We start from the raw sequence: 18208 nt of genomic DNA, 5'->3' as shown, positions 1-18208 counted from the left end.
AGTAAGCGAAATATACGTGTTAATGTATTTAAATAATTTAAAATAACTGTATAGCATTAGTCCCAATAATTGTGATCGTTCTATCGTATTCAGGTGGTCAAAAAAAAACTCAAGATCCAAAAGCGACTAAATATTTGCAAAAAATTGAACATACAGGTATTTAAATTTAAAAAATCTCTCGTGCTTGAATGCGTAAAAAAGTTTTAATGTTAAATTAGACATCTGATGCTGATTTTCTAAAAATATAAATAGGCAGCTGTCCAGTAGCTAATTATAATAACAAAATATTTTTAACACAGGTTCTTTCTAATCCTATCTGGCTATCTAGATGGCCTCATTTCTTTAACGTGATGATTTTATAAAATATTTTTTTTCTTAAATATCATATTTTAATCATTTATGTAGATCAATAAAATATTTAAACAATTTCGCTGCTAAATGCAATATTAATTAAAAGTAGGTATATTATACTTTGTAAACATTGTATATACACATTTGTTATAAATCAATCCTATACATGTATAATGTACCTATATAATATTACGCCACATAATAATCCACATTTTATATTACTTAATTTACAAAACTCGAAATACTTGTTGCAATGCATCACAAAAATAAATCCCTACAATTATTATAAATTATAGATAAACTTGCTGATTTTTTTAAACGTATATAATATTAGGTACAGAACCAAACATAGGTTATCTAGACTTTTGATTATATCTAATTAGTAATTATATGATTAAACATATTTAGAACCTTACCAAATATTGCCAATACAAATTTGCATCCCGCCAGTAGGAGTTGACTGTTAACAGAGTTGATCTATATATAGGTGCATTTTCTACTAAAATATAACATAAATATGGACAGATATATTTTTTTATTATTTTGCTCGTTAGGTAGATTAATGTCCAACACCAACATTAATATTGATTTGTATATTCAGTTATATAAAATGTATAATGTTTCTACCTAGTATGCTACTGTATTTAGAATAATTCTGTAAATGTTGATTTTATTTTTACTAACAGCTTGTCGTCTGCAGCATTTTGTTCCATCATACCCTTATTACATTAAAGCTTTTGTTTAGCATTTATAATTTGAAATTTACGCATTTGTCACCTTTTTCGTTAAATATTTGTTCAGAATGTCATATAATTAAAACAATAATTGCTAATATAATTTGGATTTTGCTGCAGGCGACAGCTGTTTTTACATCGGTCTGGGAAACACTAAGACCAATACACCATCATTTGAGCCGTACCAATGTTGCCCAAAACCACAATCACCGGTCGAAAAGGAAAAACCCGAAAGTAAAAAGGATAAGACAGGGAAGCCAGTAAGAAAAGAAACTAAGGACGATGAACAGAAAACAAACGGCAAGCCGGATAGCAATAACAAAAAAAAAGAAAAAAGAAACAAGAAGGATGGTAACGGAAAAGCTTCTTGGTGGTGGTAAAATGTTACAAATATGCCTGGAATAGGACAAAATAAAAATAAGAGGTCTTCAAATGATATTTCTTAAAATTTTTTCTTACTTATAAAACGAAGACTCATAAACATAATTTATTGGTGTTTCAAGTTTCCAATGACCTAACTTTTATTTTAATGGTACCTATGTGGAATGTTTAAAATAATATTATATTATATATTATCTGATTTATCTAATTTATTAACTACCTACTCATTTTTCTTTAATTCATTTAAAAAAAACATATTCATTACTCATTACCCTTGTCCCATATTATATGAACGTTGTAACTATTATTTGACCAAAAGATATTACGAATTAGGTACATTAAGAGGAACAAACGTGTATTTACTAAAAAAACTTAAAATTCAACAAATATTTGTATTGAAAAAAAAGTTATAATACGGATAATTAAGATAGTCTTAGTGTTTTATAATTATTGTTCAATTTTTGTGGGGTATTTTCAATAAAGGTATTTATGATAAAAATAAAATATAAATATTCATATAATTATACTTAATAATAAATTATAAATAAGCTATAATGTATTATATTAAATGAGCATAGTTATGCTGAACTTAAATATTTTGTTTTATCAAATTTTGAAGTCTCCGGCAATCCTATTACCTACTGAAAGTAGATAGATAATCATAAAATCGAAGTTCTTTTTTTACATTTAGAATTAAACTATTTATATATTAATGACTTTTTAAAATAGTTATGGACATTTGACATCATTATGAAGTTCAAAATGTATTGTTCTGCAAAGTTTTTTGAAACAGAACATTTGATATGATGAATGTAATTTTATTTTTTTTAAAGCTGCAATCAACACAATCTAAATGTAAGAAATTCCTTGTAAAATTATAAAATATCCCAAAATGAGTGTTAATTTTTATAAATAATAAAATAAATAGTATATAAGTAATTTTACTTAGTATAAAGCTTATAAGCTTATAAGTTATTGAAATCCGTAATGAAATAGTTTAAATATTATATCTTTCAATAACCATAATTGTTAAGTATTTTCCATCATATCTAAAATTCTACTGATTCTAGGTATATTTTATGTTATTTGACGTTGTATTTAAATATGTATGTATCCTCAATCATAAGGTGTAGTGTACCTCGTAAAGATTATATAGATAATCTTTAATCTTTATGGTTAATTAAGATGAAAATATTTTCCCGATTTATATTTCATTCTGTCTTATTTAAATGTATTACTTATTCAATTAAATTGCTCATTTTATTATAGACTCTAGTTATTTCAAACAATGTATTGATATCTATTTGAATTAATTATGATATTAACAAGAATGTATAAATATTAATTTAATAATATTAAATGCAATTTGAAAAAGGCTGTTATTTATCCCCGTGTAAATATGTAATAATTTCTCTGATTTTGCTCATGTAGAAACTAAATATAGGTGAATTTTAATTAGCTTGATTATCCCAAATTGTTTTTAACATCGTGTATTTCTAACATTGTTAATTATTTTTTTAATAAAACCATATTTATGTTTAAAGATAAGTAGGTATATTAGTATTGTTATGTTTAAGTTTTCTCAATAAATTTGATGTGTAAAAAAATAATGTATTAATAAAATCATTACTGTTGTTGAAGTTAAAATTTTGTTTATTTGTTTATTTATAATTATTTTAATCGTTGCAATTTAGTTCGTCAAAGATGATTTAGAATACATATAGAAGTATTTTTAATATATATAAATATATATATATATATAAGACAGCTGAGGTAAACTTATAATATTAAGAAAACAATTAGTGCAATACATTTTAAATGATTTTAACTTAAAAATCAATGTACGACATAACTAGTTATGAGTTGTTTAAAAATTACATAATTTTAATAAGATTTTATATTTTTCTTTAAAATGATTATTTAAGGGGATATTGCTAACGAAAATGAAGTGCTTAGATGGATGATAAAACAAAAGACAGACGAAAGCATTGAACAAATAGATAGAGAAAAATTATTTGAATACATTGATAATCAAGACTTTTTAGCTGTTGTCTGGTGTAAGTTATTAAAAAAAAATATTAACTATGAAAAAACTTGGCTAACTATCTATACTTCAAACGTTTAGTCGTCGAAGGCGATACTAGAGTGCCGAGAATTTTACGACATATTGAATTAATTGATGATGAAGCTGCAGAATATGGTATAAAAGTGGTTAAATGTAATGATAGATTAATGGCAAAAAAGCATGGATTTCGAAGTCCTCCTGGTATCACATATTTCCGAAAAAGCAAATATATAAACTATGACGGTCAGTTAATGAAAATAATTGTACTTACAAGTTATAATTCGTATTAAAAAGAGTATAAATTGTCAAGTGTATTATAAAAATATATTATATTTTTTTAGGTGACATAGACGACGATGAAGAAGTTCTAGATTGGCTCACCGATCCATCTAACATGGAGTTGACCGAACACATAGAAAAAGTTAACAGGAAAATGTTTTCTAAAATTAGGCAGAGTTCAGAAAATGTAGCAGTTTTTTTTTGTGAGATTATTATTTATAATTTGTTTTTAATATTATATACTTAGTTAATGACCAAAGTGCCTTGTATTTAGACAGTGACGATTGCAAACAATGCAAACAAGTACTGGCTGAGATCGAACATATCGACGACGATGCGGATGGTGCTGGAATTGATTTTGTTAAAATCGATGACAAAAAGATGGCAAAAGAGTGTGGGGTATTTGCCTTACCAGCCATAGTGTTCTTCAAACTCGGGTCCAAAGAACCTACAATTTATGCAGGTATATAATAAAATACTGTTCTTTATTGTAAGCAAAGTAGTTGCCCAACAGAATTTTAATAATAGAATTAGCATTTCAAATTCTTTATATTAAAATGTTTCAGGAAATCTATATGAAGAAGCAGATATATTAAATTGGCTACTGGTTCAGAAGAACCCTCACGGTGAAATAATCGAAGAAATAAACGGCCATGATTTAAAGAATGCCATAGCTACTTCGGAATCAATCGCAGTATTTTTCTGTGAGTGTTAACATTTGATTAACAAAATGCCTGTCTTGACTCGTAATTGTATAATATTATAAAACGGTAATACTGTGTTATGGTGTCAAATATGAGTGTGTTGTTGTCCGGCATATAGGGAATGGAACGCTGTGCGAACGCTGTAAGGCGTCCAACACCAAAGCGTTTCGTAGACATCATAAAGCACAACCACAAAACGGTGTCCATAGCGATGTGAAAAAAAAAGAAGTGAAACCAGAAACTGTGACGGAATCAGTCACCAGAGAAGATGATAATAAAAAAACCGGTGTTGTTGATGAAGATGATGATGGTGATGATGATGATGATGATAATGATGATGATGATAATGATATTGATAATGATAATATGGGAAATAATAATGATATTCATTATAATATTCAAGGAAGCAATAACAATGGTATCTCACCTGGGAGAGGATATAGAAGCTTTGATTATAAAGCGCATTTGAGACTGCGAATCATTGGCTTTTTAGAATTTTTGGTGCACTGAATATGCATGTATGCATTTAATATACAAGCTTGGTTTACAAACAAAATTTAATTAATATACATTATAAGTTATAGTTTACTTAATCGTCACTTACAGGAGCTTATCATTTTACATATTATTTTGAATTATATATTGATAATAAAGACCGGCTTTCATTTTATTATTGATAAAAGTTAAAAAATATATGATTCAAGCAATATATATGACTATTGACGTTTATTGAACTTGTATTTTTTTAATAAGGTATTTATTCATTATACAAAATGAAAGTTGAAGCATTTTTTCTGCTATTAGATGTGTTATTAAACAAACATTTGTTTAAAACAAAACAGACATCATTATAAGACCAATATACATTCACGTTCCGCTCAGGATAAAAATAAACTATGATACTAAAAAAAAAAAATGGTCGATAATTAAAAGAAATAAATTATAATATATTTACGTATCTTATATGTAGAGAACTATGATTGATATTTTTATAAAAAATATAAACTTGGAATAAAAAAATCGATTAAAAAAAAAATAGTTATATCAGGAGGTTTATATTAATATATATTTATTTATTTTTTTTATTGGATAATTTTTTAAATAATAAATCTACTCTTTTAATCTAAATAGCTTGTGGTGAAGAAGAGAGTTACATTCTAACAAAATAATAATTAATTAATTTGTTAATGTAATAATACAAATAGAAAAAAAAAACACAGTTTATGTTGACATGTTAAGAATTGAGAAACGAGATAACGTGAAAATGGACTTATAGAATAGTATGGCAATTGAATACAAGAGAATAAATGATACCTATATACTAATTATACTAAGTGACAACATGAAATTGATAATTAATAAGAACAAAAATGATACAAGTTATTATACCGAATGTATTTACTATTAATTTAATGTTAATACTTTATTACTATTGACTATTGTCTAATTCATCATATTTACATTTGGTTACATCATATAATAGGCATTCTCTGTGCCCATGCCCGGTCTAAAACCGTACTGGTTTTTAGACAATAGTTTATTTTTTCCTGGTACCTACGTAATTATTCTTGCTTTAATTATTTTTTCAAAAATTTTGGAAAAATGTATCAACATAGATATGGGTCAACTATAGTTGCCCTTAGTTTTTCGATATCCCCCCTTATATAGTGGATTGATTAAGGCTAACTAATGTAATATACATATACCTATGTATCCCCTCCAAAATCGAATATTGTAATTATACTTAAAATTATAAATAAACTTTTAAATTTTCAGAATATAAATGAGTCGGTCTGTTTTGTTATTTTTGACTTAGAATAGATGACTAGATTACTAGATGACTTTCCGCATGAATATGTAGATTTGTATATACCTACAAACGATCACAGCTAAAATTATATGTGACTGCAGTACACTATATACACGTCTTATAAATATAAATAATTATACATAAAACATGAATATTTGCAGATAGTGAAGATGAATGTGACTCATGTACAAGTATTTTAGAAGAACTAGAAAATATTGACGACGATTGTGAACGACATGGCATTACTTTTATTAAGACACAAGTAATTTAATTTTTAAACATACATTTGTGTTTTGTTTTTTTATAATTCACAGCAGCAAAAGATAATATTATGGCTATTTTTCATGTATATTATTATATGATCTATACTTTAGGATATTGACGCTGCTGAGCAATATGGTGTATCAAAATTACCGGCGTTGGTCTACTTCGAACATTCGGTACCAAATCTATTCGGAGGTAAATTAGACATTGTAATTTGATAAGTATGATAGGTTGATAGCTACTTTGAATTTGATATAATGATATTATCTTTTATATTCTATAAATACAGGAGATTTGAAGGAAGAAGAAGAAGTTCTTCAATGGTTAATAACACAGAGAACTGAGGACAGAATTGAATTGGTCACAAGATCGATGTTAGAATCAATTGTTCAAGAAACTCAATACTTGGCTGTATATTTTTGTAAGTAAAATCAAACTGCATTAATCTTTTGATTGGTATCATATTATATTGTATAAAACCATCAAAAACATTTCATATTAAGAAATTACAAATTATTCTATTTTATTTTTGCCTTTTTATTTCACTTCTTTGCTACAACCTACTTATTAACTAATATTAGACTTGCTGTAGAGTTGATTTGTCTTTAAAACCATACCAATAAATAAATAATAATTACATCGTATAATATAACATTAAACTATCCTTAGAAATTGATACTGATCTAAATTCTTCGTCCAATATGTCGTTTTTCGTGTAACGGTATAATGATTTATATTTAAATAATTTAAAACATTCATTAGTTTATTACAATAGCCTATTCTTAATAACATTGTATTTTCAAATCTTGCTTTACAGCAGATTTAAAACCCGTATTTTTTTTTATTCTACAGAATTGAGAAATCATAATTATTTAAAACTTCCTTGTATGAGTTAAATCATTATTTTATATTATTTATTGTTGTTAAACGTCAAAAGTACAGGTACGATTTACAAATATAACGAGATAGAAAAATGTCAAGAAATAACTAATAAGTCGTAGAATATTAATATTATATTATACTCACAATACAAAATATCATCTACTTAATATTACATATTATAGTTCATAATAACATTTTCAAACTAAACAATTACCTAAATTTAAAAAATAAACAAGTGCTGAAGAAGATAATTAATGCATTCCCTGTCACTGCCTTTTCATTGTATTTACTTCTTCTTATTATTTTTTTTTTATTGGTCTAGAGCCCGGAAACTATGGCCATTCGCTATTGTAAGGGTTACGGTTGTAACGGTTAGTAGGGTTGTAATGGTTGGTATGGTTGGTACGGTTGGTATGGTTGGTTGCCAACATGTGTATGTGTGGCAAGATTTTTGCGTTTTGCCACTATATGAACTCCGGTGGTCACCCATCCGGAACTAGTAGCAGTGACTGTTGCTTACTCTCAATCACGTTGCGTGATTGATTTCAGCCACTGCGCCGCTAGCGCCGAGCCATATTTACTTATTTATCTTGAATTGTATATATTATATAGTTGGGCGCTCACGAATTGCCTCCAGTGACTTTTTTTTCAAAAAGGTTAAGTACTCGAATTTCTTCATATTTCGAATGTGACCCTCCAGTACTGGAATCGCCTCCAATAGTTAAAATAAATCGATTTCTAACCTTACAATACTATTATAGGTATTATTAATAAATTTAATAAATTGAGTGAATAGTGTCAATGTCGATTGATTTAATGTAAATTAAGGTCCATAAATATTTAAATAAATAGACTGTTTCAAAAATATCAGAACACATTTAAAAAAATTAATAAAAACAGCAGTACTTAATAATTAATAATAATGAAAAATAGTAAATAATCAATACTCACATAATATTTTAAACAAAAATTATATTGAAAATAAAAATTTAAGTTTGTATACTAAAAGCATACCTATTTTACTAAAATTATCTTTCTGGGAGTTTTTTCTGTTTAAAAAAAATTTAAATTACTTATCAGTCTGTTATCCTGTACATTTCTACTATGTTAAATGCGTAATATTTCCATTAACTTATTATTCTTTATTATTCTATGAAGATAAACAAGCATGTCATGTTTGCGATCAAATTTTAGAAGATTTAGAACGAGTAGACGACGAGTGCGATCTATATGGCATACACATGGTAAAGATTCAAGATCCACAATTAGCCAAAAGATATTCAATCAAGACATTCCCAGCACTCGTATACTTTAGAAACGGAAATCCTCTACTATATGATGGTAATCAATATGATTCTAAAGGCGCAAATAGGGAGGTTTAGGGGGCAATCCCCCAAATTATTTAATTAGACCCCCACCCCTAAACAAGTTTTATATTTTTTTGAAGTTTATTTAATATTTTTATAATTGTGCTTCATTCTCCTCCTCCTCAAAAAAAAATCTCAAACTCTATTTGCGCCCATGATTCTGTAATAAAATTTAAAAAATACATATAATATCGGACGTATTATTATAAAATATTATAAGTACCTAACGTGTTTTTAGGTGATTTACAAAACGAGGAATCAGTTCTTGAATGGCTAATAGATGACGACAATCGTGAACTCGCAGATGAAATCGAAGAGGTAAATAGTCGTATGCTAGAAAGACTATTGGACGAATCATTACTACTAGCAGTGTTTTTCTGTAAATAAACTTCTATCTAGAACAGTATGTTATATACACAATAATATATTAAATACAATTCAACAATTTTTAGACGATGAAAACTGTGAAGATTGTGGTGGTATTTTAGAAGAACTAGAAATAATTGACGGTGAAGCAGATTTATTCGGTATCGACATGGTTAAAATATCAGATCCAGAAGTGGCTTCAAAATACAACATCATAAGTTTACCATCATTGGTATATTTTAGAAAGAGAGTGCCCGAAATATTTGACGGTAAAAAATTACAAATAGCGTGTTGACTGTTGAGTGCATTTTTTTCTAATCACTTGGTAATTTTATAGGAGATTTGAGTGATGAAGATAAGGTGTTATCGTGGTTAACTTCACAGGATGTGTTTGAAATAAAAAATGAAATTGATGAGGTAAACAAGAAAATGCTAACGAAATTACTTAATGAAAATGAATTCGTGACGGTGTTTTTCTGTAAGTACATGTACCTATCACGATTGTCGTAATATAAAATAGGTTCTCGATGACTCAAGGGATACCAATAAAATTAAATTGGATTAAGTTAAATTCAACACTCAAAAATACAAAATTATAAATAATCAGTTAATATATTAAGCAATTTACGATAGATAATTAGTAAAGTATAGGTAGGTACAGATAAATTATGCTAACTGTTATACTATAGGTAATTATTACTAGGAAGTTTTATAAATTACTTATCTAGCTATAGTTACTTATATAGTTCAAACCTACCTACCTACCTACCTACTTATAATAATTAAAAAATATATACTATCATAGTATATTAGTATCATATACTTAAGAGTTAAGAGGAGTGAGGACGTGATTTCCACATGTGTTGGTATCTGTCTTACAAGTGCGTAACATAGCACTTTACGCTAAATAGAACACGTGTACTTGTGTGTGCTATGTTGGTTTAAAAATTAGAGTGAATTGACCTTTTATACAATTTAAAGGTAAGATCATTACCTAGGACCCCACGTAAGCTTTTATCGATATTAGTATTTTTTTAAGTAATTTTTGATCATTTTTATTGTTTCAAAAAGGTCATAACTTATTTAAAAATAATAATATCAATAAAATCTTACGTGGGGCCCTAGATAATAATCTTACCTTTAAATTTTTTAATAGGTTAATTTGTTCTAATTCTTAAACCAATAGAGCTACAGTGTTCTGCTGAGTGTAAAATGTGCTGGGTTTCGCACTTATAAGATGGAGTCAATTCATGTGGGTATCAGAGTATCACGTCCTCTTAAATGTTTTATATAGTGCTGATTATGTAGATTAGTGTTGTCGGTCGTCACTACTAGCTATTCCGTTATTCATTTGAGAATCAAATATTCTTTCGTCCTACTCTATAAAATATAAATATAAAACTATGTTATATTTCAATGTATTAAACATAATTATAAATTAATAATTATTATACTGATATTATGATACCCATATTATACTAGATAGATTTTTATAGAACAGACGTAAACATAATGTGGTTCTGAGACGACGTAACTTCGTGATACTTACACAATATCTGTATACCTGCAATCATTATTATTTAATATCTATATCGTCATTTTAATTTTAGAAAATCTTGAATTATAATATTAATAATTATTAACGATGTATGCGTAGAAAACAGCAACTTATATTAGGTATAATACCTAGGACACAAATTTGAAACTTCCCTATTAAAAATCCTTGGGCTGTGATATTGGAGTAAAAATTATAATTATTTGTAGAGAATTACAGACAGACGAGATTGAAAAATACCTAAAGCCTAAAGGTCTAAATTGTTTCGTTACCCATCTAACTGTGTTAGATTTTTTTAATTCACTGTCGTAAATATTGGAAGTATGAGTATCGAGGATCTATTGATCTAAACTTATATAGTTATATTATAAAATTAATAGGATAAACTTAAAACCTTTAATAGTATCTATATAATGAATATTATTATTAGTTATTAGTTATTACTTATTAGTTATTACCGTTATTATGAATAACACGCAATACTGCCGCAAGTGTTGTCGCATAACGGCTATTATAACGTTGAACGAGTTGTGTTTTGTGACAGACGAAAACGATGTACCCGAAAGTGCCGAAGTGCTGTCGAGGTTGGAGACTATAGATGACGAAACGAACAACATGGACATCACTTTTGTCAAGATGGCTGACGCTCGTTATGCACGCAAATGGGGTGTTACTAAGCTTCCAGCAATTGTCTACTTCCGTAATAAGTTTCCGAGTGTATACAGAGGTAGGTACCTATATTCTTTTAACAATACACAAGAACGAAGAAGTACATATAATATAATATATCAGCAAGTTATTAATTTAACAAAACAAAAAATTTTAAAATGTTTTCTTATTTTTAGATAGAAAGCGTGACAATATTATATTATATATTATATTTATATTTATTGTATAAAAATTAAATTTCCTATGAGTATAGTCGATTAATTAGGTATCACCTATAACTTAAATACTTATGACTTATAAGTCCAGACTTAGTCTACCTACTATAAACTATAACACTATAGTCTATAGTACACTATAATCTATAACACTCATAAACTATTCTTCAATTATTTTGCATAACAGTTAAGAATTAAAATGTACTCTGTCATTAAAAAAAAGTAAAAAGTAAAAAATTATAACGAAATAAAAATATAAAATGATAAAAAGCGGGTAAGTGGATGTCACTCTGCTGTACAGTAGATTACCAATGGGTTACTGTAATGGATGGTTTTAAATGTGAATTTAATGATATACCTTATATCATTGCATATGAATTTGTTGGGGCCAAAGAGGATATTTAGTAATTAAATTCCGTACTTTGGTATAAATTATTTTTATTGTTGTTAAATGAATAGACGCAGAATAATAATTGTTAAAGCAATACGTAATGTGCCGAACTGTGTGTATCGCCGGGAAAATGTAAACTGGACCCGCGGTTACCTTTTTTGTAGTAAACTTGGCCCGGAAATTTTAGGTAATAAAATAGGTCGATTGTAAACTCGGCCCGGAGATTTAAAATGATAAAAAAGGACGGTTGTAAGCTCGGCCCGATAATTATTTTGACCAATAAGGAACAATTTGTTGTTAACGAATAGTACCTATGTATCGGTGTGTATATATCGGTGAGTGAATAGGTAAATCGAACACATGGCTTTTTACTTAAAAAAATAGATTTATATTATAACCTTACATTATTAACTATTGCACTACAGTTTTAATTATATTTGTACACTTTTGTACACTTATAATTTTACATGGATATATTTTACTCAAATTTATTCACAATTTTAGTGAATTCTACATTTTATATAACGAACTTCATACTATGAATAAAAATATGAAAATAATTTTTGGAGGATATAATGATTATCACCTCCACATGGTGTCCTCTAAATTGTTCTCAAAAATATTATACATATTATATTTTTATTCAGGCCGAGTTTACACGTCAATCATTTTTACCTGAAAAAAACAGGGGACGAGTTTACAATCGCCCCGCGCCCGTATCGCCCGATAGCTATGACGTTTTATCTAAATTATATCAATCTACATGCTGTAGTGATAATATTATTTTATTATATAAAATGTGTTGGCTCCATAGAGTAATAGGTAGTACTCTATGATTGGCTCCAACAGAATTATATGCGTACCATTATAATAGTGGAGACGGTTTTTAAGCAGTGGCGTCATTTCAGTTTTTGAGAGGGGCAAAATTTTTGACCGACCCAAAATAAAACTGAAGAAAACCACTCGCTAACAATAACATTACACTACATTACAATTGCATTTTTATCTTAATACAAATAGCTTTCTTACATAATATTATACTTACTAGTGTAGGGTAGATTACATCACCCTAAGGATAGCCAAAAAGGTTATTCTTATTTTATGAATAAAAAACAATATTTTAGTTATACTTTTATGTCACATCGCAGTTTAAATCAGGATTTACATTCACTATATCTTTACGCACATTTAAATCTAAATAAAAATCGATACATAATATTTCGTTCCAATTATCAACAACCTCTTTCACGGTCTCATCCTCATTCAACTTAATTATGCTTACTTCATTATTAATAAATTCGATTTTATATCCTGGCTTTGTTAAAAGATCTCTACCTAAAATCGCGCTTGCTCTATTATTGTTTGATACAATATAAAATGTAATATTCATCATATTATTATTTACCAATAATTTTGTTTCAAAAATACCTAATAGGTACATATCGACTTTCGCGCCATTAATTCCCGAAAAATTACAACCGTCCGCGGATTTGAGTACAAAATTATTATTCGGAACAAACTCGCTTTTAAATAAACTTGCCAGGCTTCCTGTGTCAGCGTTGAACCTGACATGACTCTCCTCCTCTTCCTCCACTGGTACATTAAATTCGCATTGAACTTCATACGGCATCGGGTACTCGCCTGTTGGCCTGCTGTCGCCCTCCACGTCGATATTCATCAGACCAGCCGACTTAGGTTTTCCGTCATCATCGAATCGTTTTTTACGTGTTGGACAGGCTCCTATTTGGTGATCCGTAGCCGCACATTCGTAGCACGTGCCTTTCTTCCTTCTCGGCTTCGGACACTGGAGTATCAAAGGTCACTTTCATAATCATAAGTAACCCATTTTTTTGAGAAATAATAATAACTAAATAATTAAAACATATGTAGAGAGATACTTAAATATATTACCTATTAGCTACTATATAAAGGCCTAAAACTAGCCCATACCCGGCCGATAGCGGCCCGCTAATGACAAGGGGTGGGGGGAAATGCCCACCCTGCCCAATCCCCTCTCAAATGATGTCACTGTTTTTCAGCCAAGCATAATTTATATTATAACGATATTATTATTAATTATACGGTAGACAGTTGAATTAATATAAAACCTACTTGAGAAGTTTCATGTACCCACGAATAATATTTTTTAAATTTAACACAAAACTTAAATCGTTCTTTTAACTTCTTTATTTAAATATTTAATTTTGTCCAATATTTAACATAAAATAACTATAAAAAAAAAACTGTTTTCATATTTTTTAGATTTTAGGCTACAGAATAGGTAAACTACATACATGGAACCTTGTTTTAAAATTGTCAACCTTTAACTATAAAAGTTGAACATTTTATAGATTTTCATAACTACAAAATCATTTTTAAATTTCAAATTTGATACATTCAGTTAAAATTGAAACTTTAAAAACTTATTTAATAAAAATTGTGACTATGTAATATGTATGAGAGTTCACAGCTGTCAGGCGTCAGCATTATCAAATTACATGCCTACCTACAGTGCCGAATTTAGACATTTTGCGCCCCGGATAAGGGGCCTACCCACGGAAAATATGGGAGATAGATCCTCATTAACCTTTTAGATTTTGAGCACAGAAAAGAATATTTGTATACAATTTGTGCTTTATTTAAAATATTGTTTAGTAATTGCTTGATCTTTCTCCGCAAAGATACATTTAAATTTATGTCACCTAAACCTTGCTTATAATTCATCATATAAATTGTTTTTTTAAACATATTTAAGTAGGTTGTAGATATTTCACGAATAAATAAAATAAAATTATATAAAACTATGCAATTATATCTATTAATTAAAAAAAATGTCAAACAGTATAATACTATAATATACTATATATATAATACTGTTATTAAAATAATTAAAATTATACAATTTTAATAATTCACAAGTAAACATATTTCTGGCCACAACATTTTCGGTGATATTGAATTGAGTCCGCATGCCAGTTTTATGTGTTCGAATTGAGTCCAGGGTATTATCTTAATATCTTTGAATTGAGTACGTATAGATAAAATGTCATAATTATTTGTGCCCTAGCCGGTGACCTGGAATCTTGCACATCATATTATTATACCAGATACGCAACGATAACGGATATCATCAACGTCCTGGTGCCCGGTTCTATATAGGTACCTACTCTTTCAAAATCAATCAGACGTGCCGAATACTTCGTTAACACACAATTAGTTAATACCTACTTACACAATAATTATCAAATTATTACAAGTGAAAAATGGAGTGTTTGTTAAGTAAAAAACAAAAAACAATACAAATTATTAAAGGCTAACACATAATTTCTTTATACTTATTATTATTATTATTATTATATGATTAAAAAAAAACTATTTAATAATTAACATTATTATATTACACAAAAAGTGTACCTATACAATCATACATAATAATAATTATTTTTAATATTTTTTAACTAATGAACTCTTTATACTTATTATTATTATGATTAAAAGAAATACAATCACACATTTTTTGGGAGACTACTCAGCCAACCTCTGAACCTCCACATGGTGTCTTCTGAGTTCTGGGTAACGCTAATAGGCTGAAGGGACTCAACTTGAACAACCTTAAAATATTGGTTGGATCAACTCCGATAACCCAAAAGTATTTGCGGGACTCAATTCATTGTTATCCAACATTTTGGCGCCATTTTGGCAGTTGTACGCAGGGCATCCCCTAAATGCGGCCCTGCCTACCTACCAATTTTATAATGCAAAAATGTATAATATAATATATTATAAATTTTTACATATTATGTAATATTAACGTGTTGAATGTTGTACACCATGCACAGGAAGTTTGGATACCGAACTTGAGGTGCTCGAGTGGTTGAAGAAAACCCGTTTCCGAGAACCAGAGCTCAATCTATTCATGTACGTGATGATCACAATATCGTTGGCGTTCGTACTCTACACGGTACTGCTTGTGTACGGCTTCAAAAAGATCACGATGACTCCCGCCAAACCGACACCATTGACGACGTCGTCAACATCGTCATGATAATATTAATTGTAATATTGCCCCAATGTTATCGGAATATTACATAGGTACCTACCTAATTGGACAATGCACGTATCTCTAATAATATACCCATCATGATACCTATTATGAAATTATGTAATCACGCGTCGCAGATGTATTACGATCGAAATGTACGAGATCCGTGTGTAATATTATGTGTGTAATATATTTTACAATGATATTATAATTGATTATAATACTGTTATGATTTATAAATTACGATCAATACGAGTAGGTACCTATTTTATAGGTCGGTGCATCCAAATTGCATGCCAACAAATGTATACAATATTATACTTACCTACATAATACAACATATAATATTATATAATATAATAATAATATTATGCATACCTATATTCAGTACTTTGTTGGCTATAATTATATTTATACCTGTACAGTGCACAGACTAGGCATACCATGACTATTTTCGTATAGTCTGCTATTACGTATTTACGTCATAACGTCTAACGTCTAACGTCGTGGTCCTAACAAATACGCACCTACCTAGATAGTATTTGGTCCTAATGGGTTATAGGTACCAACTTAATTGAACTTTTTTATTATTATTATCATGTGTTGCAATGATAGTATGAAACTGTGGTGGTGAACCAATAATTAAAAATAAATAGTGATTAGGTACCAACCAGTACGACCACAATAGGAAGTCGGAACATACCCCGTCTTACCAGTTACCAGCCCTCCCAGTCAAATCCAATTTTTCATCCTGAAAAATTCTTCATGGACCGACCAGAGCCCGCCACCTTAGACATCTCGTACATGATGTAGTAATCTTCCTGAGAAGGCCTAAGCTACTTTATAGATCGCATTCTAATTTCTCCGTCTGTTCACTGTTTGCCACCTCCCTCGCCTGCTTCTCCTTTCAATATGTTACGATCTCCACTGCTGTCCTGCAGAAGATGATAAACGTCTCTTCTACGCTTGAAGAATTAAAGCCCTCTGCCCTTCACGGCCTACACTGTAGGTACCGTCGGATATCTCGGCTATCACCTGCTCTGAGTGACCTATAGCCACCTAAGTGAGGTGTCTAAAAACTACAATAGTCAAACAAAAAAAACAGATGTCGTAGGCCATGTGCGTAGCTCCTCAACCAACTAATTTTTTTCTTCTTATTAAATAAAATCACGGGTCATTAATTAATTGAATAAAAATGTACTTACAATCACGATTAAAGACCAAAGTGGGGTATGATTATTTACTTTTATTATATATATCTATTACTATGTATATATAATAATATTACATTAGACAAATAAATATCTGAATTTAGACAAAATAATATTGTATATTATGTTGATTTTAATGAAACTGTAAGTATAGTCGGTTTACCAGAAACCTGGTCATACAGTTTGTTTAATTTTTAACTTTATGACTAATTTTCCAATAATAATAACTTTTAATAACATAGAAAGGCAATATTAAAAAATTATAGTTTTCACTTTTTTTTTTTACCAATTTTTAGGTTAAAGAATTCTAGAATTTGTGTTATGTATAAGTACTAGTATAGTATAAATTGTTGATACATAACATGTTTCTGTAACTAAGGTAAATTGCTAAAATGCAATATATTATTAATGTATTATTATAAAAAGTTAACAATAATTAGGCTTAATATTATATGTACACTAAGACAATGTTTACAACATACTTATTCCATTATTTAAAATTTAAATTAAAAGTATCTATTTATGTTCAAATGTAGAATAAATTATAATTATAAATATTATTCAAATATTCAAAATTCTCTATAACAATCAAACGGAATACTTATGGAAGGTAAAGAATAAAGATATAATAGTATCATGCCTTTTATCAAAAGCTCAAATTGAGAACAAACAAACAATACATAAAGAGGAATCTATTAAATACTAACAGTCGTTTTGCACATAATATAGGCAAAAATATTACAATTTACTATAATAGCCAATTGATCAGATAAGTTGGCATATGAAATATGAAATTAAAGATGGAACCATGTTATCATACTAAATCATTGTAAACTAACACAAATTAATATTAATATTTAGTATACCCAACAAAAACAATTAAAATAAATAGTATATTATCTAATATGTTATGTAAATGTTT

At 28.5% G+C, this 18208-nt stretch overlaps 1 protein-coding gene across 7 annotated transcripts in view; it reads left to right on the top strand.

Moving 5' to 3' along the window:
- LOC100161052 overlaps positions 1-16304 on the top strand; it is a 33152-nt gene extending 16848 nt beyond the window's left edge. For 6 of the 7 annotated variants that reach the window (XM_029489510.1, XM_029489513.1, XM_029489512.1 and 3 more), the window contains 15 exons: positions 3392-3523; positions 3592-3774; positions 3873-4013; positions 4085-4273; positions 4377-4514; positions 4633-4932; positions 6486-6586; positions 6699-6783; positions 6878-7009; positions 8629-8811; positions 9076-9216; positions 9290-9472; positions 9541-9681; positions 11303-11485; positions 15873-16304. In XM_029489510.1, coding sequence (XP_029345370.1) covers positions 3392-3523; positions 3592-3774; positions 3873-4013; positions 4085-4273; positions 4377-4514; positions 4633-4932; positions 6486-6586; positions 6699-6783; positions 6878-7009; positions 8629-8811; positions 9076-9216; positions 9290-9472; positions 9541-9681; positions 11303-11485; positions 15873-16078 — 2438 coding nt within the window. In that variant the 3' untranslated portion in view covers positions 16079-16304. The remainder of the gene's footprint in view (positions 1-3391; positions 3524-3591; positions 3775-3872; positions 4014-4084; positions 4274-4376; positions 4515-4632; positions 4933-6485; positions 6587-6698; positions 6784-6877; positions 7010-8628; positions 8812-9075; positions 9217-9289; positions 9473-9540; positions 9682-11302; positions 11486-15872) is intronic. The other variant, XM_029489514.1, reaches the window with a different exon arrangement.
- The last annotated feature ends 1904 nt before the right edge of the window (positions 16305-18208 follow it).

The sequence above is a fragment of the Acyrthosiphon pisum genome, chromosome A2 (assembly GCF_005508785.2).
Source record: "Acyrthosiphon pisum isolate AL4f chromosome A2, pea_aphid_22Mar2018_4r6ur, whole genome shotgun sequence".
Taxonomy (NCBI): domain Eukaryota; kingdom Metazoa; phylum Arthropoda; class Insecta; order Hemiptera; family Aphididae; genus Acyrthosiphon; species Acyrthosiphon pisum.
This window is presented reverse-complemented; position numbering and strand designations above follow the sequence as displayed.